The sequence below is a fragment of the Ictalurus punctatus genome, chromosome 7 (genome assembly GCF_001660625.3).
Source record: "Ictalurus punctatus breed USDA103 chromosome 7, Coco_2.0, whole genome shotgun sequence".
Taxonomy (NCBI): Eukaryota; Metazoa; Chordata; class Actinopteri; order Siluriformes; family Ictaluridae; genus Ictalurus; species Ictalurus punctatus.
Window position 1 is genome coordinate 21,390,237 of NC_030422.2, and position 23,835 is coordinate 21,414,071.

The window sequence follows — 23,835 nt, forward strand, 5'->3', positions numbered from 1 at the left end:
ATAACCAAAATCTTCTAGATGTCTTGTATTCATAATATTTTCCATGTGCATTCCTATGCCTGATTATAAGCATGTTAGAGTGCTTTTAAAAATATACTGCAAATACAAATAATAAAAAAAAATACTATTTATAGAAAAGTACATGATTCATCTAAAAATTTGTTTTTATAAAGTAGGCAAATTACTCCTTGTTTAATTATGTTTAATTAATTAATAAATGCATTAAACAAATAACGTTTTATTGTTATTTATTTATTTATTTATTTTACTGGATTCTGGTCTGTCATTGGGCTCGCCTTAAAACAGGTCTGGGATCAGTGCCACTTCAGCGCCACGTTTAAGCTCCGCCCACTGAGATAAATCAACTTCCGGTATATCAACTCCTGCAGTGCCGGTTGATTGATCTATTCTGGTAGGAACGGACACGTTCTTATTCTCCTTTAATCGCACTACAGCTTTGTGAGATTATATATACACAGATATATAAAAGCGACTGGAGATATTTGAACAAATCGGTTCTCAAACCCTTTCAAGTTCAATTTGTCATTTGTAAGCTTGTTTCCTTCACTCATCTTCAGTCTGATATTAGTCTTGAGATTCACTTCCGCTCCCAAGAAGGTAAATAAACTCTGACAAACCACTGTGATATTTTCCAGGCTATCTAGCAACGCTTAATCATGCTGGTACGTAAAGTCACTCAAAATGCAGCGCTGTGCAACGCTGTGCTTCGCCTACCACAATCCGTGTCAGGGTGAGTCAAATATTTATTTTAAATCACTTATTAAATGCAGTCATTTATGTCCTTGTTTAAGATAGCTAGCTTGTTTTGCCGTTTACGTTAAGCACGTGACGTTGACCGTGACTTAGTTAGCTTTAGCTTTAGTGTGCTGCGGGTTAAGATTCTGAGTATGTACACATACATTTAAACAATGTAAACAAAATGACGTAATGTTAAGACACATTAATGATACTTTTGCTTTATTTAGGGCACAACGCCATGCAGGAGCTGTTGTAGCTGTACAACGTCTGCGTCCTTATGTTAGCCAAAGTGCTGAGGTAAGACCAGTTCATTATTCTGTTCAACTAAGTGATGTCCTGTTGAAGCTCTTTTAAGGTCCGAAGGTGTAATTTTTTTTTTAGCGTTAAATGTCATATTAATTGTAAATTATGGAAGACGGGACAGGAAAAGCATCTGTATTTGTTGTAATGAGGCATAGAGTCAGTCATGAATGTATTTGTCCTGTAAGAGCCGCTAGGAGGCGTGAAGAATGTGGGCCAAAGTTCACCTCCAGTTTCCATGATCTCAGGAGATGTGGAGCTGAGTGTCATACAGCCAACTCTCTTAAATGACATGTAAACGATTCAGAATGACATGATAAAGATGTTATCTGCTTTACAGTATGTTTACATGGACAACAATAATCTGATATTAACCCGATTAAGACAATTCTCTGATTAAGAAACTGGCATGTAAACAACGATTATTGATAACCTTAACCTGGCTAAAGACATACTCGAAGTAAACACAAATCAAATTAAGACGTGTGGAGTATTCGTGTTTTAGCCGCATTATGGACGTGCGTTATAGACATGTACACACCTAAATCACACTATTAACATTGTGTGGGAGTTTTCAGTGCTCGACTGTTTAATGGCAAACAATACACGGCGTGTACTTACCTGCTATATAGTAGGAGAAATATACATATTTTGGCTACTAAATAGTAGGTAAGTACGCAGTTTAGGACACAGCCCACGGCTTCAAGCTGTCGTCTATTTGCCCATGTAGCATGACAAATAATTAACTGCACTTGACGCTTTCATAAAATTAAAAATGAAACATCCAAAACTGTATACGGAGCCATAACGAAGACGAGCTGTATGTTGATACGTGAAATTCTGGAGGGGATGTCGGACGGCGTGGAGTGGGGATGTAATGACGTGTGCCGTTAATCGATCTATATTCTATAACATGTAAAACAGGAACATGAGAGGAATATTCTAAAAGCAACTCGTGTAAACACCTTAATCAATATTCTGAATAAAACAATATTGTCTTATTCAGAATAAGGTCAATAATTAGATTACTGCTGTCCATATAAACATAGAGAGACAGAAGGGAAAGGGCTTGGTGTCCTTGTCAGTGCTCTCTGGTTGACTGGGCAGCCCATGAGTGTCACATTGTCTGCAGGACTTGTCTGTTTTTAGACCGTGCGTGCTGTTTGCGGTCATGGGATTTGTAAACCTGTATGGCTTTGAATCAACGTAAATATAAATAGTAAAGTGGTGAGTAAAGTGTATCGAAGGAGGTGGAATCTGAGTACAGTCCTGTCTGAAAATACTGGAACAGCAAGAAAATCTCATTCTATTGCTTTCTCCATGTACACTGAAGACATTTGGGTTTGAGATCGAAAGATGAATATGAAACGACAGAGCTGAATTTCAGCTTTCACTTCATCATGAAGTGTTTAACAGCTTGGTACATGGCATCTTTTGTTTGAACCACCCTATTTTTTTCAAGTGATCAAAAATATTGGTGGGTGTTTCCTCCTGCCCATGTTTGTCCTGTTAAATTGATTGTTTAATGCAGACATTATCAACGTTTTGTAACTAAAGCCCCCCCAAGCCTCTCCTATCATGTGGCACTCCCCCCTCCCACCCAATCCCCCCATATTTAGGTGACCAGGTATAATGTTAATCTATTCTATATAAAATCTATCTAAATATAGTCTAATCTATAATCTGTTTTGATAGATAGATTTGTGTTTATACTTTTTGAAAAATACTTTTCATAACTTTTTTTTATGATTTTTAAAAAATAACTTATGACTTTTATAAAACTATATAAACGTACAGGTATGGAACATGAATGATCAAAAATGTTTCACTATAACTACTTTGAACAAGAGAACTAGGCTGTAATAACGGGAACTATTTTACATGTAAAACATGTTGCATTACATTTGTCTTGCTTTCTTAAAACATTCACATATGAGTGATGTAAATTGGGTCGAAGGGTACGTCTTGTTATCCATGACATTGTTAAATCAATCAGTGGGACACATGTGCTTGCTTCATTTTACATTCATGGCTATGTCAGCTGCCGAGAGATCACTGGGATGTGCTGCTCACTGTGCTCACTGAACGGAGCAGACGTAGGGAGAGGTGTGCGTGCAGCGGGAAAGCAAGACCTTGCGCTTTCAGGACAGTACTGGCAGCATTACTGGTTCCTCTCAAGGTTTCTTTCCTCATATCATCTTGGGGAGTTTTTCCTTGCCACCGTTGCCACCGGCTTGCTCAATAGGGATGAATTCACACACTTAAAATCTGTATCCTATGTTTCTGTAAAGCTGCTTTGAGACGTTGTCCATTGTTAAAAGCACTATACAAGTAAAATTGAATTGAATTTAATTGAATTTGGAAAGTTGCTAAGGTTTGTCCAAAAGGTTTGTCTCTAGATTTCTTGCGAGACACTTTTATTTTTATTTTTTATTTTTTTGTGCAAAAAGTTGGCAACACTGGTCTTCACTGACAGCTAGATAAAAGGCAGCTAAGCTCCGCCTCTCCCCAGCAAAAAGAAAATACAGAGGGAGAGAGAATGCAAGGTTTTTCATTTCTGCACATTCTATTTGAAAAGCAATAAAATACACCGAGTACCCAAATGATGCCCTGTCTGGTTTCTTTTTCTTTTCTTCTTTCTTCCTTAAAAAAAATTTGCACCCCACTTCTGATCTCTCTGCACCCCCTGTGTTGAGAACCACTAGTTTAAAGAATTAATGGCGATGAATGAATGTCTAGTCTTGGTTTGAGCCCTAGGTTTTGTCTGTGAGGACTTCATTTGTTGTTAAAAAAGGATCAACCAGATTAGACCAGAGAGCTGTCTACGGGAAAAAAGCAAGCCATTTTGAAGCTGAGAAAAGAGGGAAAGTCAATCAGAGTCATGGTACAAGCATTGGGCATAGTCAATACAACAATTTGGGATGTCCTGAAAAAGAAATAAACCACTAGTGTACTGAGCATCAGACATGGAACGGGTCAGCCAAGGAAAACAGCAGCAGTTGATGACAAATATTGTGAGAGCTGTGACGTAAAACCCAAAAACAACAGACGGTGACATCACCAGCAGCCTCCACAGGGCAGGGACCATACCACAAGATGTGTACCACTCATCAGCAGTAAGAATCAGAAAGCCAGACTGGAATTCGCAAAGAAATACAGAACTGAGCCACACAAATTCTGGAACCAATATTAACCTCTACCAAAGTGATGGAAAGGCAAAGGTTTGGAGAAAGAAAGGATTTGCCACAACATAGAAGCTTATGGGTCAAGCATGACGGAGGTAGTGTCATGGCTTGGGCGTGCATGGCTGCGTTCTGGAACATCCTCGGGGTTTGAACTTGCAGTTCTCCAAGTATAGGGCAAACGCTTTTCTCTTTCCTGCTCTTTTCTTTCTTTATTTTCCGTGCTGATTTCTGTCTCTCAATTCGTAGGCGGTGTTGGAGAAGTCCGCAGCCGCCACTGATGTCGCCACCAAGGCTGGAGGAGTGGACAAGAAGGCTGCCAGTGTGGTATGTGTCTGTTTTTTCCACACTGATTTTTTAACATACGAGTTAATTCATTTGAAAAATAAAATGTAATTTCTCTTGTTAAGGAGTCAAAATCCTTTGCTGTGAACATGTTTAAAGGGCAGATCAGTACCTCACAGGTGTTCCCCTTTCCCACAGGTAAAATACATTACTTTTCCTGCTACATTTCCATATAATGCAGTGATGCACTTATGTTTTTGGGAGATTTTTTTATTTGATTTATTACAGTGATTAAAGGGTTGTATTGCTGATATCTTTCAGTACTGAATGAGGAGCAGTCTGAGTTTCTCAGGGATCTGGTGGGACCTTGTTCGAAGTTCTTTGACGTGAGTTTTTCATTTCATGTATCACAAATCAGCAAGAGTTCATAGTATTTTGGTTTTGATTAGGTTTTTTTTAAGTGTTAAAACATTTCAGTTGTACTTTACTTTTTGCCTGTTATCATGTAGCTTTGTATATGGTACATGTAGGAGGTAAATGACCCTGCCCTGAATGATCAACTGGAGATGGTAGAGGAAAAAACCTTGGAGGGGCTGAAGGAGATGGGAGCTTTTGGCCTGCAGGTTCCTGCTGATCTGGGTGGCGTGGGCCTCAACAACACACAGGTGAGAAGAAAGATGACAAATAAGCAGTATAACCAAGGAAGCCGGAAAGAATGAGTATGTTTAGTCACGCACAAGTTTTCTTGATATCTGATTGTGATTTTAGAAGCTACCGGATAAACAGCATACTGCTGTTATTAAATTGTATTAAAGCCTTTATCAGCTTTCAAGAAAATCCTGAGCGAATATCCTGTGTCTGTGACCTCAGTATGCCAGGCTGGTGGAGATTGTGGGCATGCATGACCTGGGTGTGGGCATCACTCTTGGAGCGCACCAGTCCATCGGCTTTAAGGGCATTCTCCTCTTCGGCAACAAGCAACAGAAAGAGAAGTACCTTCCCAAGCTGGCCTCAGGTGAGAACTGGGTCTGTTGTAAATAAAGCAGCAATTATAATGTTATTTACTTGTTCATTTCCAGTAACTGTAAGCCTGTTGGGACTGTCTAAACAAATTTTCAACCCATATAAAGTTAATCAAGATGTTTCAAGGATATTTTGCACGAGACTGGAACTTTGCAGTGTGTTACGGTCTTCAGATTTTTCTGATCTTCATCTTGCATTGTGAAATGCATTGTGTATTTGCACAGTGATTTACATGTTTAGATTTTTTTTCCCTCCGAAAAATCCTTTAAAATCTAGGATGCACTCAGGAAATTGGCCGTATATAGTATTTAATTTAAACCAGTGGCTTTGATCTGTAATAGTGCAGCTTCCATATATACATTGCTATAGTTAAATCCCATGCAGGTATTTTCCATTAGGCTGAAATCAAGACCATTACACTTTCCTCTCCAGGAGATGGCGCTAACTAGGAACTTTCGTAATCGAACGTGGCTTTGATGTAGACGCATTCTTTAAATTGACAAATTGTTGGAGATGATCATATGATTACAATTTATATTACTGTGTTTATTCATCCATTTACTCATATTTCTAAGTGTTTTACATCCTGTACATTTATATTTTTGTCCTGTGTTTGCTATAATATCATGTATGCTCCACACTGTGTGATCCAGAGGCTTGGTTATTATTACAGTTTTCCTATGCTTACTGGTATTTAGTCTGTGTGATCATCTGGATTCCTTTTTTTTATACAGGTGAAACAATCGCTGCATATTGTCTGACTGAGCCATCTAGTGGTTCGGATGCTGCCTCTATCAGGTCCGTTGCTGTTCCCTCACCCTGTGGAAAGTACTTCACCCTCAGTGGAAGTAAAATTTGGATCAGGTGAGTGCTAGTACATGTGCGCTTGGTATTTAATAGAGACCACACACGTGCGTACACTCACTCACTCACTCACTCACTCACTCACTCACTCACACGCTGACTAATTGAGTTCAGAAACTCCACCACTAGAGGGCAGCTCTGTTTTTCATATTTATATGCACATCTTTTAGTAATCATTACCCATACTTAATCCAAAAAGAAAATTTCATCATCCATCTGTGACTATTCAAAATTGTCTCTTTGTATTTTCTGTGTGTATGGTTTTGTTAGTACTAAATTTTCTTTCTCTTACCCACCACAGTAATGGAGGCCTGGCTGAAATCTTTACTGTATTTGCTAAGACTCCAGTGAAAGATGAGAAAACTGGAGAAGTGAAGGACAAGATCACTGCATTCATTGTTGAAAAAAGCTTCGGAGGAGTCTCACAGTGAGTCGAGCTTGATTATTAGTATTACTGCTATTGACAAGGCAAGTCCGTGCACTGAGGTAATGCTTAATAATAGTTATTTACTAAAGGACTATCGTTGTATGGGTAAACACGAAACTGGAAAGGGTTGCCTTAATAATGGCATTGTCAAACTTTTCCAAAAGATTATTTGTTCTGCTTTAGCAGAGCTTAAGGATTGGATACTTGTCTATACTTTCCTTATTACCCTGTTGATGTACCAATATTGATGTCTCACCAATATTTGCTTTTGTCATCTTCCCCTCTTGTTTTATTTCCTGCTTTCATTTGTGCCCATGTCTTGATCCAGTGGCCCTGCCGAGAAGAAGATGGGCATCAAGGCCTCAAACACAGCAGAGGTGTACTTTGAGAACGTGCGTGTTCCGGCCGAGTGTGTACTGGGAGAAATCGGTGGAGGATTTAAGGTGGCCATGAATATCCTTAACAACGGGCGCTTTGGCATGGCTGCAGCACTCTCAGGAACCATGAAGGGTGTTCTCGCTAAAGCGGTGCGTTACTATTTGTTTGCAAAAATGCATGTGTGTTGCGTTTTGTACAACCCCAATTCCAAAAAAGTTGGGATTGCATTCTGAAACAGAATGCAATGATTTGCAAAGCTCATAAACCCATCTGTTATTCACAATAGAACATAGAAAACATATCACATGTTTAAACTGAGGAAATATAGCATTTTAAGGAAAAAATAAGGTGATTTTGAATTTGATGGCCCAACACATCTCTAAAACATTGGGACGGGGGCAACAAAAGGCTGGAAAAGCTGGAGGAACATTTTTGCAACTAATTAGGTTAATTGGCAACAGATCAGTAACATGATTGGGTATAAAAAGAGTATCTTAGAGAGGCAGAGTCTTCCAAAAGTAAAGAGGGGATGGAATCTGGATGGAAGATGTTGCTCTAAAACCTGCATATACCTTTCAGCATTGATTGTGCCTTTCCAGATGTGCAAGCTGCCCAGTCCATAGGCATTAATGTACCCCCATACTTTGTTAACAGTGTAGTATCACTGTAGTATTAAAGTCTTAATTAAAGCAAGCACAGATAAAATATTATATAGTTCTAGTGATGTGCTTTCAAATTGCCTGTATCTATGCCAAAATAGCTCCTCGCAGCTGTCCTTGAAATATTCATCTTGCAGTTAACATTTCCATTTTACAAAGTATTTTTGGAATGCCTTCCATTCTGGCCATGTTTTAATTTGCTTCCTTTTCATTTTTAGCAGGAAGAATAGCACGTTGTTTATTTGGGCCCCAAGTGTTTTGCCACATCCTCTCTCGACACCCATTTCACCCTCACTTCCTCTGTTGAGTAGGCCTATGTATGGGGAAATTCCCCAGCCTACATTTATCTTTGTGCTATTCACACTGCTATGTTGACAGTCTATCATTTGTTTTTTTTGTTTTTTATGTTAGCTAGTGTTTAATGACAGTGGCAGTGTGTGTGTTTTTGTTTCAGCCATTTATAGTGACCTTAAATATACACAAAAAAGCCTCTCATTTGAGTCTGGGCATTTAAACATACTCCTGTAGTAATTCAACAATATATCCAATTCATTGATGGACCATTCCACAGTAAATGGAGCATTTCAGACAAGTTGGAGATTATTTAGTAGTAGCAACCCTGGAGAAGAGAACAACACTTAATTGTTGAATTGTTCTCATAGAAAATAATAATAATAATGAAATACAAAGGTGCCCCAGTGAATCCAGCTATAAATGTGGATTGGAATATTAGGAAATGTTTTATTTGGCAAAAACCTATGCCTGTTTGCACAGAATATGCAAAACTCCACATCAAAGCCCCTGTCTGGAGTAACAGTCAAATGTCCAAACACACACGTTTCAGAACATTCAAACACACATTTCCGGATTAGGCTTGAAATTGGTTACTAAAACAACTTGATGCAAAATTTAGGTGATTTCCAATGACCAAATAAATCATTGACAAATGCAAGGCCTGTATAGAAAATACAAAAAGTGTACTTTTATGGAGAACCAACTTAAAAGTAACAATGAAATAAATGTATTTTTAAATCACAATTGAAGTAAAATTTAAACTATTTAACATACATGAGCTAATTTGGACTCGCCACTTTGTAACTTTAGTTAACTGAAAAATTACTGCTTAAACATCAGCTAAACCTTGGAATGAAAGTAAATATCCAAGAAACAAATGCACAGATCAGCTGGTTTTTATTTATGGAACGAAGCTCGTCACTGTGTTCATATGTCTCAGGTATGCTCAAGTGTCGTTGCGTTAACATTGTCAGCCTTATTCTCGTATTTTAAAGCAGCGTTACAATACCGCTGTTGCGCGCACACATCATTTTTTTTTTTCCACACAAAACACACGTTACCTGCTTCATGTCTCAGTGCTTCTTCTGTGTTGTGCGAATTATTGCTGCTTTCTGTGCTCAATAATGATATTGTCCCAACCACTACCCCCGTTTTAAGAATTTGAAATTATGACCATTTTATGTATATTAGCCTAATAAAAGACTGGGAGCTTTTCTATATTTTATAATATACCTGACTAATTTCTTAAGGACAGTTCATTGATGCACAATGTGGAAAATGTCAGTATTGGTGTGAAAAGTATCATAGGCGGCTATCATGAAGCTGGTTGAGAGAATGCAATGAATGCAAAGCTTTTCTCAGGGCTACTTTTGAAGAATTTTAAATCTTTGGGTTTTTTTTTTTTTTTTTTTTTTTTTTTTTTTTTTTTTTTTGGCCCTTCATATTTCCATGTCCTGTTTCATAGTTTTAATGTCTTCCCTGCTGTTCTAAAAAAACAAAAACAAACAAACAAACAAAAACAACAAATCAAGCATTTTGGCCGTAACAATAAAATAAATAAATAAATACCAACATATTCATAAAAAATAAAAAAAAAGGGAAAAAATACACTGAAGTATATTATAGCCAGCAAGAAACCCAACAGCTTTGTGCGTTTATACAATATAAGTATAAATATACAGTACTGTTTGAAGGCTCTATCCATGCAAATGTTGCTTTTGGTTACAAATTTGAATAAGTTCACCTGCTAAATATCAGTATTCGTACTTGATAAATGTCAAGTGTTCTCAGTTTTACAAGTTGCTAGAGGCACATGAGGAGAGTGGTTTTGGCTTAGACACTGTCTCTAACCACACTGACAGAAGACGGCTCTATGAGAAAGAGAGCGTATATGTGTGGACTTTTTTTGTTGTTGTTGGTTGTTTGTTTATTTAGTCATTTATTTTTTATAAATCTTGTGCCTCTTAAGGTTTAGCACAATGTCTGTGACAACTATTTGTTTCTCTCATTCTGGGGGAGTACAATGCACGTTTCAGATCGATGATCTGCTGTATGTATGCATGTATATGATTCATTTAATGTAGCTGGTGGTTTGATGCAATAATGACTCGGAGTTATTTTGAGGTGTAACAATGTGATTCACTATGGTGTAATCTTTTACTTGACACGTATGACACTCACGTGCAATTTCAAAAGAAAAAATGTACTTTCTTCTCACTACACCTGTGGAACAGCTTGGTGACACTATAATCTACAGGTCCTACAGTTCTACTGATTCAAACAGCTTAAGCACCGATTTCTATCACTCTAGCTAGTTTATATAGTGTTTGATGAATATTAGTGTAGCAAGTTTGTGTTGTCAGAGCCGTTAGCCAACTTTAGTTTCCATCAGGACCCAGACATTTTTGTACGTTTGTACTTTAAATATGATTTTAGATGAGAATTTGCACTTACCTTTTACATCTGTGCATTTCTTGTTCTCAGGTGGACCACGCTGCCAACAGAACACAGTTTGGTAACAAAATCCACAACTACGGAGTCATACAGGAGAAAATGGCCAGAATGGCCATGATGCAGTATGTTACAGAGGTGAGCTAGGCTGTTACATTACTGTTCATTAACATCAGACTTCCGTTCTTCTGGGAGCTAAGCCAGCAAAGCAACTTTATTTTTTCTGCTGTAACTTGAGTTTAGTGATTTATTCATTAATTGAGTCGATTCAGGTCTCTAATGCATGGAAAACAGCAGGGCAGGGCTTTCTTGGTAAAACCTGGAATAAAACGATCAGACATTACACAGTATTGACCTAAGAAAAATTTAACGAAGAAATCTTCATTGTGTAGTATTAAGCAAGAAAGGTTGGTGGCACGATCCACTGTGATATCTAATCAGTCCCCTCCAGGATTTTGAGATCACAGAAATGAATACAAAATCCAGCAAACTCCGCAATATTCTGCAGGCACATCATGCGCATTGTACTGACGCATTCGGCCAAAGCCCTCTTCGATTCACGCGCGTCAAACTTGAGTACAGCTGAAAGTTCTCATTTACCAACAAACATCACAGGAAAAGAGCATGCAAATTATTTTTGTGCAATTGAAGTAGCTTTCTGCAAAAAAAAACAACACATATCTCTGCAAGTTGTATTGCAAACTTTGAAAAAAGCCACAGCAAAATCAAGCATTTATGGCCGCAACAATCACAAAAAAAACCCTCTGAAATCCTGCAGGAATTAATGTGTTATTCAAGTAACAGACTACTAAAAGAAAATGTGTAGCAGAATATTCGTATACTTTGCCTCGAATAATCTCCTCATGTCGAGACAGTCAAATAGGTAGAGGAAGTTCGGTTTTTATCACGAGCAACAGTGCAAAAATACATCTTACTTGGTTATTCTGGCCTTTCCCTTCTTTTCTGGGGAAACACAATCTCTCATTTCTCTAAAATGCCTACTAACTTTGTTGTTCTCTACACCCATCTCTTGTGCACGAAGTCTATGGCCTACATGGTCAGTGGAAACATGGACAGTGGAGCAACAGATTTCCAGATCGAGGCTGCGATCAGTAAAATCTTTGCCTCTGTGAGTGTTTCGCACATTTTATGTGACCAAGAATTATACACATTGCACTTGTAAATTTAAACCAAAGCCAATATTCATTAAAGGCCTATGTTACTTTTGTTGTTAATAAAAAGGAGTAGCGAGTATTCACAAGATTTTTAATAGTTTAATTTAATTCATTTTAATTTAAACTATAAGGTTGATATAATGATGCCTATGCTTGTAATGTGCTTTCTTTGCAAAAAAAACAACCCAAAACACTCCAAAAACCTCAAGATGGTGTTATGTATGCAAACTTTGCAAAGATTTCTAATATGATAAATTGTGTTAAAGTGCTATGTCTTCCTTTCTCAGGAAGCAGCATGGACTGTGACAGATGAGTGTATTCAGATTATGGGTGGAATGGGTTATATGAAGGTGAGTTTGGTTTTTCGCTTACGGATAAAATTACAGTGAATACAACATATCTGCCCTGTCGGAGGGATGTCAGATATATTAAAAAAATATATATAAATTAGTCTTTTTCAGACTGTATTTGGTGACACAAGGGCGTAGTCAGAGCCTTTTGGCATGACTACATGTGGCTTAAAAAAAAAAAAAAAAAAAAAATTAAGGTGGCATATCTTTATCAAATGTAAATAAACCACCCTGTAGAAGGTGTTGGTGGAAAACCCCAGGAAGAGCTTGAGTTTGTACTTCCATAAGAATAAATATTTGTTCAGGGTAGCAGGATCTTACACATTTGAAATGGTTGTTACAGTCCAAATAAAAAAACCAAACAAACAAACAAACAAAAAAAGGGCAAACAAGCAATGGAATGAGGAATAATCTAGGAATGATAATGCACCTGTACATTAGAGATGAGTCTAATGAGTCAAAGGCCAATGAACAGATATCCATCACAGTTTTCTTACATGAAGTACACAATAACCATAACTCTAAGGTGAATGGCTTAGCCTTGAAATACTCCCACATGATTGCAGTGGAACAGATAAATGTCTTTGGGGTTGTGGAAAAATGTAGGTGTCTGAAATATAAAACCCCTCCAGATGAGCGTAGGGGGTTCAGACAGGCCTTAACCACTGAACTTGTTTTGCAATATTACATGTGAAACTTAAGCAGTAGTTAGCAAAATATGGGTCATGTGCACACACTGACTTTAACCAACATTGTCCTAGTTAAACACATCATTTTTATTTTAGTATTCTTATTCTTGACTGAAAGGTGTGCACAGAATGCAAGCAGAAAGAACTCCAAGTTCCCCCCGTGTGAGTTATAGAAGTGTGCAGAGCGCAGGCAGAACTGAGCAAGATGATTCAGCAAATGCATTTCTAAAATGGGGCATTTCTTGTTCCTCTTCATGTTTTGTTGTGCAAGGCTGTCTATCTCAAAACATCTTCTGTTCCTTCGATAGAAAGATAGTGAATAGCTGGTGTTTGCTGTTTGCAATAATGATAGTGGCCCTGTTAGTGGATATGTTGTTGAACTTGATATTTATTACACAAAGCGTCTTATCTATAAGGCAATACACTTAGCTCAGCCCTGCATATGATGAAATTAAATGTTTTCGCTTACAATATGATTATAGCTTATAATCCATAAACACTGTGGTTAGGGTTCTGTTATATTGCCTGATATTGTTGTTTATTATAGTACAGTGCTTTTTAAATTCTCAAATTTGAAAATATCAATTAATTTTCTATAATAGCATCTCTGATAGGTTTATGTTAATACATTTGTTCTAATACACTAACTGAGCACTTAGGAACACTACTAATACTAGGTAGGGTCTCCCTTTGTTCTCAATTCTGCGTGGCATGGATTCTACAAGCTGTTGGAAACATTCCTTTTGAGATTCTGGTTCATGTTGAAATGATTGCATCACGCAATTCCTGCAGATTTTTCAGGTGCACTTTCATCCAGTGAATCTCCTGTTCTACCACATCCAAAAGGTGATCTATTGGATTCAGGATTTTTATATAATTGCACGAATGAATAGATGTAGAGGTGTTCCTAATAAAGTGCTCAGTGAGTGTACATTACAATTTCTAATAGTTTAATAATAAACAGATTTAAAAGTGTATAATATTTTTTTGTCTCATTTGCTTAAATGGGTTCTCTTTATCTACTTTTAGGACTTGTGTGAAAATCTGATGATGTTTTAGGTCATATTTATGCAGAAATCTAGAAAATTCTGAAGGATTCACAAACTTTCAAGCACCAGTGTATGTTTGGGAAGTTGAGAGTATTGTTAACCCTTGATATAATCTATACAATATAAACCACTTAGTCAAAGTGAATTTCCCCATTTCAGTTCTTTACTTTCTGTGGGCTCTGTCCAATTTATCTAAATTGTATCTACGTTGCAATCAAACGTTTTCTCGTAGTCATAGTGTGTGTTTTGATGCAGGACGCTGGTGTCGAGAGGGTCATGCGAGACCTGCGAATCTTCCGTATCTTTGAGGGCACCAACGATATTCTGCGACTCTTTGTGGCGCTCAACGGCTTCCAGGTAATTAGGGAACAGACTTGCTGACAGGAAGATGAGCAAACCCCGGATAAACATTTCCTGTAGAAACTGCGAAACTGTGTTTGAGGTTACAGACAAGCGGTTCTTGACAGTTGCCACTGTTCATGCACAACTGTTTGCCCAAGTGCCAGGCATTTGTACAACTAAAAAAAGAATGCTGAGGCAGTTGCAAACTGTACATGCAAATTGCTATAAGTCATATCCCGTAAAGGCAATTAAGCTGAGGTGGTTGTAAACAGCAAACGTAGGTCAGTCATAAAATCAGATAAAAAATATATTCATGACTTTATTCCAAACTTGCACCCTGGTTTCTAGAATGCAGGAAATCAACTGAAGAACTTAGAAAAGGCTCTGAAAAGTCCATTCAGCAATGCCGGTTTGTTGGCTGGGGAGATCACCAAACGTGCCAAAAGGTATAACTATCTGTTTTGTTGCTTTGGGTGGTTTAAAGTGATAGAGAATTAGAACAATTGTGATCATTCATTTTCTTCTATCATGCAGGAAGGCTGGCATGGGTACAGGCCTCACGCTGCAGGGAAGTGTCCATCCAGAACTGGCCCATAGTGGTGCTCTTGTGAGACATAACTGAGACACACATCATCATTTCAGCAAAACATAGGATGTTCTAATAAATTTGTCCTTCACTGACAAGCTGCCCTTTAATCAAAGTCCCATGGGATACATATAGAAAACAAATGGTTCTTCACTGGCTGGTATTGTCTTTCAGCGATGAATGTCTTCTTTTTCCCCTGTCTTTTCTCAGGCGGTTAAAGCCATCGAGCAGTTTGGAGAGGTGATTGAAGAACTGCTTCTAAAGCATGGCAAGAGGATCATTGGTAAGAAAAATATGCTTCCAGACCCAGAGTTTGTTTCTGTTGCTCACTCTGTTGGCATATTATTACACAAATCTAATCGTCTGTTTGTATGAGGAGCAGATTTAATAAGACGATTGAAATGATCATGGAGCCCCGTAAGTAGAGGAGAAAAGAAAGACTTCAGAGATTAGTGTTCACTTTCTGTAAATTTTATTGGAAGTGATGTTGGTCTGTCTTTCAGCATCAAAAAGCAGGTACTTTATCTGCTGAATGTAGTTTATACCATGCTTGTACAAAGCCAGACCTTGCAATTTTGTGGTAATGTGCATGACTGATTCTTCTCTGGTCTTGGGCAAATATGGTAGTAAGAAAAAAAAAATTCCCTTCTGTATTGAATCACTCATCTCAGATATGCGCGTGTGATTATAGTCTTTTACCTTGCACAGTCAGCATGTGTTTTCCCATTTGTGTTCATGTCTTCGAGACTTCCTTTTCTGATACACTTCAAGTTCTTGCATTGAAACCTTTTTACAGATGAGCAGTTTGTGCTGAAAAGAGTTGCAGACTGTGCGATTGACTTGTATGCTATGGTTGTGGTGCTCTCCAGGTAGTACCCAATCTCTTTCTCTCTCTCCCACCCCTATTATTGTGCATATACACACAGCTGTGGCCCAAAATGTGTGAATAGTTGTGGTCTGCTCCTCCCCCAGGGCTTCCAGGTCTTTGAGTCAGGGTCACTCATCTGCTCAGCATGAGAAGATGCTGTGTGAAACCTGGTGCACTGAGGTTAGTTATGTGCCCCCTTCTCTACTAGCCAAGTGTGTAATACAAAAAAACAGTACATCCTAATGCAACTAGTATAACTAGTACAGTGCTGTGAAAAAGTATTTGCCCATCCTGAGTTCTTCTGTTTTTGTGTACATCTCATACTAAATAGTTTTAGATCTTCAAACGAAATACAACATAAAACAAAGGCAACCTGAGTAAACACACAATACAATTTTTATTTATTTTATTGAAGCACAAAAAAAGTTATCCAACACCTATCACCAATTTTAAAAAACTAATTGCCCCCTTAAACTTAAAATCTGCTTGTGTCGCCTTTAGCTGCAATAACTGCAACCAAATGCCTCCGATAACTGGAGATCAGTCTTTCACTTACTACTTTGACTAGGATTTACTCCTATGCTTTGGATCAGTCTTGCTGCATAATCCACTTGCGCTTGAGTTTCAACTTCGGGACTGAAAACCGATGGACAGTTCTCCATTATGATTTTCTGGTAGAGTGCAGAATTCATGTTTCCCTCAGTTATAGCAAGTTGCCCAGACCCTGAAGCTGCAAAGAATCCCCACACCATCACACTTCCACTACCATGCTTGACCATAGGTATGATGTTCTTTTTGTGGAATTCAATGTTTGGTTTACGCCGGATGTAACGGGACCCCTGTATTCCAAACAGTTCCACTTTTGACTAATCAGTCCACAGAACATTCTCCCAAAAGGTTTGAGGATCATCAAGGTGTGTTTTGGCAAAATTCAGACGAGCTTTATAGGTGAATCTCCCAAAAAATTTAATATTGTGGAAAAGTTATTTGTTTCTGTAATTTCTTTTTAAAAAGTGGAAATTTCATATATTCTATTTTCATTACACATAAAGTGAAATATTTCAAGCCTTTTTGTTGTTGTTTTAATCTTGATAATTATGGCTTACAGCTCATGGAATCAAAAATCCAATATCTCAAAATATTAGAATAAAGAATTTATAATACAGAAATGTCGACCTGAGAAGAGCTCCAATCAGCGAATTAACTCAAAACACCTGTAAAGCTTTCCTGAGCCTTTACTCCCTCAGTCTGGTTCAGTACACAGAACCACAATCATGGGGAAGATGAAAGTCAATTTTGCATTTCATTTGGAAATCAAGGTCCCAGAGTCTGGAGGAAGAGTGGAGAGGCACAGAATCCAAGCTGCATTAAGTCCAGTGTGAAGTTTCCACAGTCAGTGATGATTTGAGGTGCCATGTCATCTGCTGGTGTTGGTCCACTGTGTTTTCTCAAGTCGAGAGTCAATGCAGCGTCTACCAGGAGATTTTAGAGCACTTCATGCTTCCATCTGCTGATGAGCTTTATGGAGATGCCGATTTACTTTTCCAGCAGGACTTGGCACCTGCCCACAGTGCCACAACTACTGGTAACTGGTTTGCTGACCGTGGTATTACTGTGCTTGATTGGCCGGACGACTCGCCTGACCTGAACCCCATGGAGAATCTATGAGCAACACCAGCCCCAACAATACAGACGAGCTGAAGACTGCTATCAAAGCAACATGGGCTTCTAGAACACCTCAGCAGTGCCATAAGCTGATTGCCTCCATGCCACGCCGCATTGATGCAGTAATTCGTTCAAAAGGAGCCCTGACCAAGTAAATTAACATACTTTTCTGAAGGTCAACATTTCTGTATTATAAATTCTTTTATATTTATATATATATATATATATATATATATATATATATATATATATATATATATATATATATATATATATATAAATAAAAATATAAAATTCTAATATTTTGAGATACTGGATTTTTTTTTCCATGAGCAGTAAGCCCTAATAATTAAGTGAATATTTCACTTTATGTAATGAATCTAGAAAAGTTCCACTTTTTGAATTAAATTATGGGGGGGGGATTAAGTTCCACGATATTCACTTTTTTTTTTTTTTTCTTTTTTTTTTTTTTTTTTTTTTTTTTTTGGCTGCACCTGAAACAAATTTAGTATGATATGTACACAAAAACAGAAGTCGTCAGGATGGGGCAAATACTTTTTCACAGCACTGTACATCATTTAGAGCTGCTTTTTTCAGTGTTTCTACTCATGTTCACTTTTGAGCTCCCACATCCCTATATGGAATTGCAGGTGGCTTTGCTAACTTTTCTGCCTTTTCCTTGTTTAGGCTCATGAGAGAATCACGCAGGACATCAAGTTCTTGCGGTCAGGTACATCTAAGCAGATCTTCAAGAACCTGCGTGCCATTTCTGCAGCTGTGGTAGAGAACGGAGGGGTGGTTTCTCCTCATCCCTTGGGCTTTTAAAAATCACTTTCCTCTTTCTCTTACTGCCATCAGCCAGTCGTAATCTAACCACCTTTTAGACATAAGATTTCATATGACTTTCATATGACCGCTCATTGCTGTCAAGTTGGGTGAGTGGAGGTAATTGTACAACTGTAAGACTTGCCAGTACCAGTCAGTAAAGTTCATTGCTGATCCAATTTTTATATATATATATATATATATATATATATATATATATATATATATATATATATATATATATATATATATATATATATATATATATATATATATATATATATATATATATATACACTAATAAAAATTGGATTGGCAATGATGGCAGCAAGTAAGTTTATACGCAGGTGTATATGCAGGAAAATGTTTGTAAGTGTTTTGTTGTCTGTAATTGGTTGATATAGTACATGAGATGTTCACTGATTTGAAAACTAAATGCTAGTTGTTGGTCTTTTTAAAAAAAAAAAAAAACAAACACAACATGAACTTGGACCCACATCTGGACTCTTTCTGGTGGTGTTAATTTCTCGTTGTATCAAAGGGATTTAAACTGAAAAACACTTCCGGTGTCATTATTTGTATAGCTAGCTTTGGCCTGATTCAACATTGTTTTTCCATCATCAATACACAGTACATAATGCTTTATCTTTTGAAATCAACAGTCAGTCTGCCTTTCACTTTTTAATTTCATGTTTTAAGGGTTTCTATTATTTGGATAGTGAATGTCGCTTGAAGCATTCTTGCCATCAAAGGGTTAGAAAAATTAGCAGGAAATCATTTGGGTGTTTTTGTACTCAGTTTATCACATCCTTAATTGCTGTACTGAGGTATTGAAATGTAACTGTAACAGTGTAATATTTATTTAGTAGATTGTGGATTTCATTCCCACAATTCTGTGCATGTAGCATTTTCTGTTCCTCTTGTACACAATGGCTGCAGATCAGCATATCTGTGAAATCAGGTGTAGGCCTTAATTATACTCACTGTCTGTTTCTGTTCACCACAGAAATTGCAGAACTTGAGCAACATGTTTATTACAAAATAAGGATTATACACACATGTATACAATTGATCAGTGCCTGCAATTCATAATGCAATTACAGTAAATTAAGATTTGTTTTGACTAAACAAATGTCATGAGCTCTCTGTAGAATGATTGTACCATGTACCAGAGGCTTCTGGTTAAAAATAAATAAACTTGACAATTAAATAAACAAGAACTACGATGAGAGACTCGGTGCATTTAATGATCAGTATTTCAGTTAACATTAAAGAGTACCTTCAAAATGCCATGTCTGAGTGTTGGTGATGTGACCCCTTTTTGAATTCTCATAGCTTGGGTATTTTTAACGTTTTGAGATAAATCTCCATAGTGGTCTGCCACTCATCTTTCCCAACTGAACGCAATGATGAAATTTTAGCTACATCTGTGACTGTCTAAATGACATCTCTATTTTGACGGACTGTTAAAATTATTTTTAGAATCAAGTTTGCTCAAGGAGTCATGGCTCTTTTTCTTCATAATAGTTAGTCATAGCTGTTCGCTGTATACTGCTGTCAAGTTCAAATTGATATTTGATTTCCCATCATGTGATTATTTTTAGGAACTATTAAGTAAGTTAGTAGGAAGGGTGTGTACTTACGAGTGTGAATGTGAGTCTGGAAGCGCTGACTGGTAGTTTAAGGGGCTATGTAGAAGGGAAACCAGTGAATTCTAAAGCAACTGGGTACTCCAAGGAAATGAATTTAAATACTTATCCTTAAAAGATCCTGTAAAACATGCTTGTGCATTATTGCATGACCTACAATATACATAGGATTGTTACGCTAATGAAGGCAGATTAAACAGTCCAGAAGCATCCACCGTGTTGAAATCAGGCTTTTGAGGAATTTTTGCTTCACATAGCTGTCAGTTCATTCTTTGGTCTCCTGACCATTTCACAGTTGAGTTCATGTATAAAAAAATATATTTTTAAAAAAGCGTGAATACTGCGTAAATCCAGTCTGTAGCTGTATGTAATCCATACCCAGTCCCCATATGTACTGTCCCTAATGGTCACACAGTCGTCTGTGATGTTTCTCTTGATAACAGTGTCTCTGATGTCATTCTCCTTTCCCTGAAACAAAAACAGAAGTGTTAGTGTTGGGTTATTTTTTGATGCCGATTATCTGTTCAGGCTACACAGTATACTTACTGCTACTGAATACAAATATATTAAACACAAATATATAGGTCATTTTAAAACCCTCCTATCACCAGCCCTTACAAAAAAAAGAAAAGAAAAAAAAGTCATTATCAGATGTGGGTCTGTGGTCTTGTGATGGTGGGGTATACTGGGGCAAAAAAACAACAAAAAGTGAATGCGATGCAGATAACATGGCAGATGTCTTTGTAAGTAGGAGACTGAAAGGGTCATGGCAAAATCTATATGAAAATGAAACATTCTTGGCCTACTCCTACTTTTTGAAATAAGAACTGATCTCAACATGAAACGAAAATGTATTATGAAAATATAAATGAATACTTTGACTTCTTTTCTTGTGTGAAAGTGCCCTCGTTTTCTTTATTATCCACAAAAACTACAGTACATAGGTTGAGTCTAAATCAGGTTCTGGTTTACATAACCATACAGTATCACATTTTCATGCTAAACTCAGTATTTGCATTGCACACATCCTCTGAACGTTTTTTTTTTGTTGTTGTTGTTTTTTTAAAAAAGGCTCTGTACACTCCCATTTCCTCACGCTCTACAGTTTCCTCTTCTGGTCACCTAGTTGAAAATTTTAAGAAAAGGACGGTTCTTAAAATTTTTAACTTGAGCCAACCAGTACAACTAATCAATTTGTATCCTAAATGATAGATTGCCAACACGTCTTCTATAATACACAGGCTTCTTGGCTAGACAAAAATGTCACTGTTATAACGGAAACCTGTTTGTCTAGGCCCCAAATGTAAAGTATCTAAGGGTTAATAACGTTTTTAAAGATGTGCTTGGGCGTTTATCAGCTACATCTTGTGCTGTATTTAATAAGGTGTGTCCCCTAATTATTGAGATGATCTTTTCATGTTGAAATGTCAGATCCAGCCTTGCCCTTTTATTGTAATGCAAAAAAAAAAAATTGCGCATACTGGCACTTGTAACATACAAATGTGTGTTTTATGAGAGGAAGATGGAATATCTGAGCCATACCGTTGGCGGGGTTGATGTCCAGGGTGGGTGACACTGACTGTCCACTCCAGCAGACTCTTCAGTCTGCTGGCTAAACAGGGGAAGCGGAGATTAAGTTGCTCCAGCAGCTCCTCTTTGCGCAGTCCGTACACTATAGGAGCGATACACTGCGCCAGGCTGAAGAAAACAAACGTAATCACAGCAAAAAGTTCCTTGTTTTTATGCGAAAGCGTATTATTGTTGGACAGGACTTGCAGCACAAAGTTAATAAAGTTGGGCAGTATGTAGACTGCAAGCTGCACGCCATGAAAGGCGATGGTCCTGCAGCCGGCGCGGTTCCTCCAGTTCAGCACACCCAGGCGGCGCCCCACGCACAAAATCCGCACGTAACTGTACAGGATGAGTGTGGTGCAAATAGAGATGAGTAACATTCTATGCACCCTCCCTGATTTGAGCTGGTCCCGGTCACAGTGACCGGTCGCTTCTTTAGGGAAAACACTGAGAGGGATGATGGACGCGAGCGCCCACGTGACCACCCCAAGAATCCAGGGCCAGTGCGGGCAGCGGACGCTGCTGTACTGGAGCGGGTAGCAGATGGCCACGTAGCGATCCAGGGCCATGGCCGTGATGGTGAGGAGGATGTTAGACGCGCTCGTTGCCAGCACAGTGATGAGGGCTGCGCATGCGGACACCGGCAGCTTCGCGTTCACGTACATCTGCAGGTAGAAGATGAAGCACACGGCGAAGTACGTGGTGGCCGAGAGCAGCAGGTGGAAGACGAGCACGAAGCGGGCATGGCTGCGCAGCCGCTGCTCTCGCAGTATAGTCCAGTTAATGACGAGATTAAAGAGGAACAGAATCACAAAGTCCACCGCCGACGCACAGACGCGAACGTGGACGTACATGTGCTCCTCCGTGGTTTTGTTGGACGACGTGTTTTCCATCTGAACTATCCTGTAAAAGTTACCTAAACGCAACGGTACTGAAGTTATCGTGGTGCTGGAACAGTCACTGAGCTCTGAGCTCCGATGGCTTTTTCATCTGGGTCCATTTGCTTCCTTACGCGTGTATTCCCGTCTACACCAGCTTGGTTTATTTGAATCGTTCTCGCTTAATAAGGAAGAGATCCGATATAAACCGCTCTTCTTACTTTCTCGACTGTGAGAGCGCGCAGGCGCGCGCGCGTGTATGACTGTTTCTCTCTCGGTGTGTGTGTGTGTGTGTGTGTGTGAGAGAGAGAGAGAGAGAGAGGGGGGGGGGGGGGGGTGGAGGGGGAGACGGACTAATTTTGCGTTGCTTTCCAAACACCTCTCTTTTGCCGAACTGCGCGTTAGTGCTAGTTGATGTTTGGTAGGAGGCTGATATGTTAATAACATGTGATTTAGTGACACATATTTACAACAAAAAAATCAGTATTAAGATACAGCCTATATCGCGTGCCTTCATTTCAAGATTGTGTGTGTGTTTGTGTGTGTGTGAGATGACACTGCTCATGGCACCTGACCCATCACATGATTAAAAGGGTTCCTTAAGGCAGAGGTTCCCAAACTTTTCCAGGGCAAGGCCCCTCAAATGGCATTAACATTTGTCTGAGGCCCCCCTTTTGCAAGATGTCTTTAAAACACGTTAAAAATACAGACTTCTGGATATATCCCCCTTTTTTTGTTAATAATTACATCTTACATCTTTACATTACATTACATTTGGAATTGATTGTGTGTGTGTGTGTGTGTGTGTGTGTGTGTGTGTAGTTGTCTGAGAGTGAGAAAGAGAAAACATGCTAGTGGGAGGGATGGGTTTAGTGGCTCCGACCAAATTGTTGAGGCCCCGTGGCGGCCCCCACTTTGAAAACCACTGCCTTAAGGGTTCTTAAAATGAGCACAAAATGCAGCGGCATACGACTAAAAAAAGATTGAAATCTATAATCACAGGGTTCTTCGGATTGTCTTTCTGGGGGAACCATTAATGGTTATATGTTGATCCATGTGCCAAAGTGTTTCCCTTTCCGAGAGGATTTCAAGTCCAGACTCTAGAAATGTATGAGAACCCATCCAAAGACCATTTGAAGGTACAGCACTGTGTAAAAGTCTAAGCACCCTATTTTTTTAAATACAAATTTACATCTTAGATGTTTATTTTATACTTTTATACTATACTTTTTTTTTTTTTTTTTACTTCTGCATTATTGAGTCAGTAACGCATATTAAAGTATTCCAAACATTACTTTTATTCTTCATCTTTCATTTTTTTTTACATTTTAACAAGAAAAATTTTATAAAAAATGTTTGTTTTTTGGTCAGAAAAAAAAGTGACTTTACATAATACACCACTTTGTCAGACAAAAAAAAAAAACCCAAACATATTGAGGCTGTCAGGTTTTACCTATTAAAAAAAAAGAAGCAAGTGTGACCGAAAAACTGCTGCAGATTCTCCAAGATGCTTATAAAAACTTACCAGCCGATTTCCTTATAAATAAAATTGCACAAAGTGTACC

At 38.2% G+C, this 23,835-nt stretch overlaps 2 protein-coding genes across 3 annotated transcripts; one reads left to right on the top strand and one right to left on the bottom strand.

The window, feature by feature from the left end:
• Positions 1 to 299: 299 nt before the first annotated feature.
• acadvl (acyl-CoA dehydrogenase very long chain) lies at positions 300 to 19,397 on the top strand. 2 transcript variants are annotated; one of them, XM_017472293.3, is made up of 21 exons: positions 300 to 412; positions 657 to 751; positions 987 to 1,056; positions 4,491 to 4,568; positions 4,652 to 4,724; positions 4,848 to 4,912; positions 5,057 to 5,191; positions 5,397 to 5,541; positions 6,284 to 6,413; positions 6,715 to 6,840; positions 7,169 to 7,367; positions 10,656 to 10,760; positions 11,665 to 11,751; positions 12,085 to 12,147; positions 14,141 to 14,242; positions 14,576 to 14,673; positions 14,762 to 14,834; positions 15,024 to 15,096; positions 15,610 to 15,682; positions 15,786 to 15,861; positions 18,034 to 19,397. In XM_017472293.3, exons 2-21 carry the CDS (start codon positions 678 to 680, stop codon positions 18,169 to 18,171), a joined length of 1,983 nt encoding a protein of 660 aa, XP_017327782.1. In that variant the 5' UTR covers positions 300 to 412; positions 657 to 677; the 3' UTR covers positions 18,172 to 19,397. The 2 variants fall into 2 exon arrangements, with proteins under 2 accessions (XP_017327782.1, XP_017327781.1); XM_017472292.3 differs by having other exon boundaries at positions 410 to 549.
• Positions 18,623 to 22,567, bottom strand: zgc:194312 (G-protein coupled receptor). The gene is made up of 2 exons (XM_017472294.2): positions 21,363 to 22,567; positions 18,623 to 20,288 (listed from the first exon to the last, which is right to left on the bottom strand). Exons 1-2 carry the CDS (start codon positions 22,283 to 22,285, stop codon positions 20,228 to 20,230), a joined length of 984 nt encoding a protein of 327 aa, XP_017327783.1. The 5' UTR covers positions 22,286 to 22,567; the 3' UTR covers positions 18,623 to 20,227.
• Between the last annotated feature and the right edge of the window lie 1,268 nt (positions 22,568 to 23,835).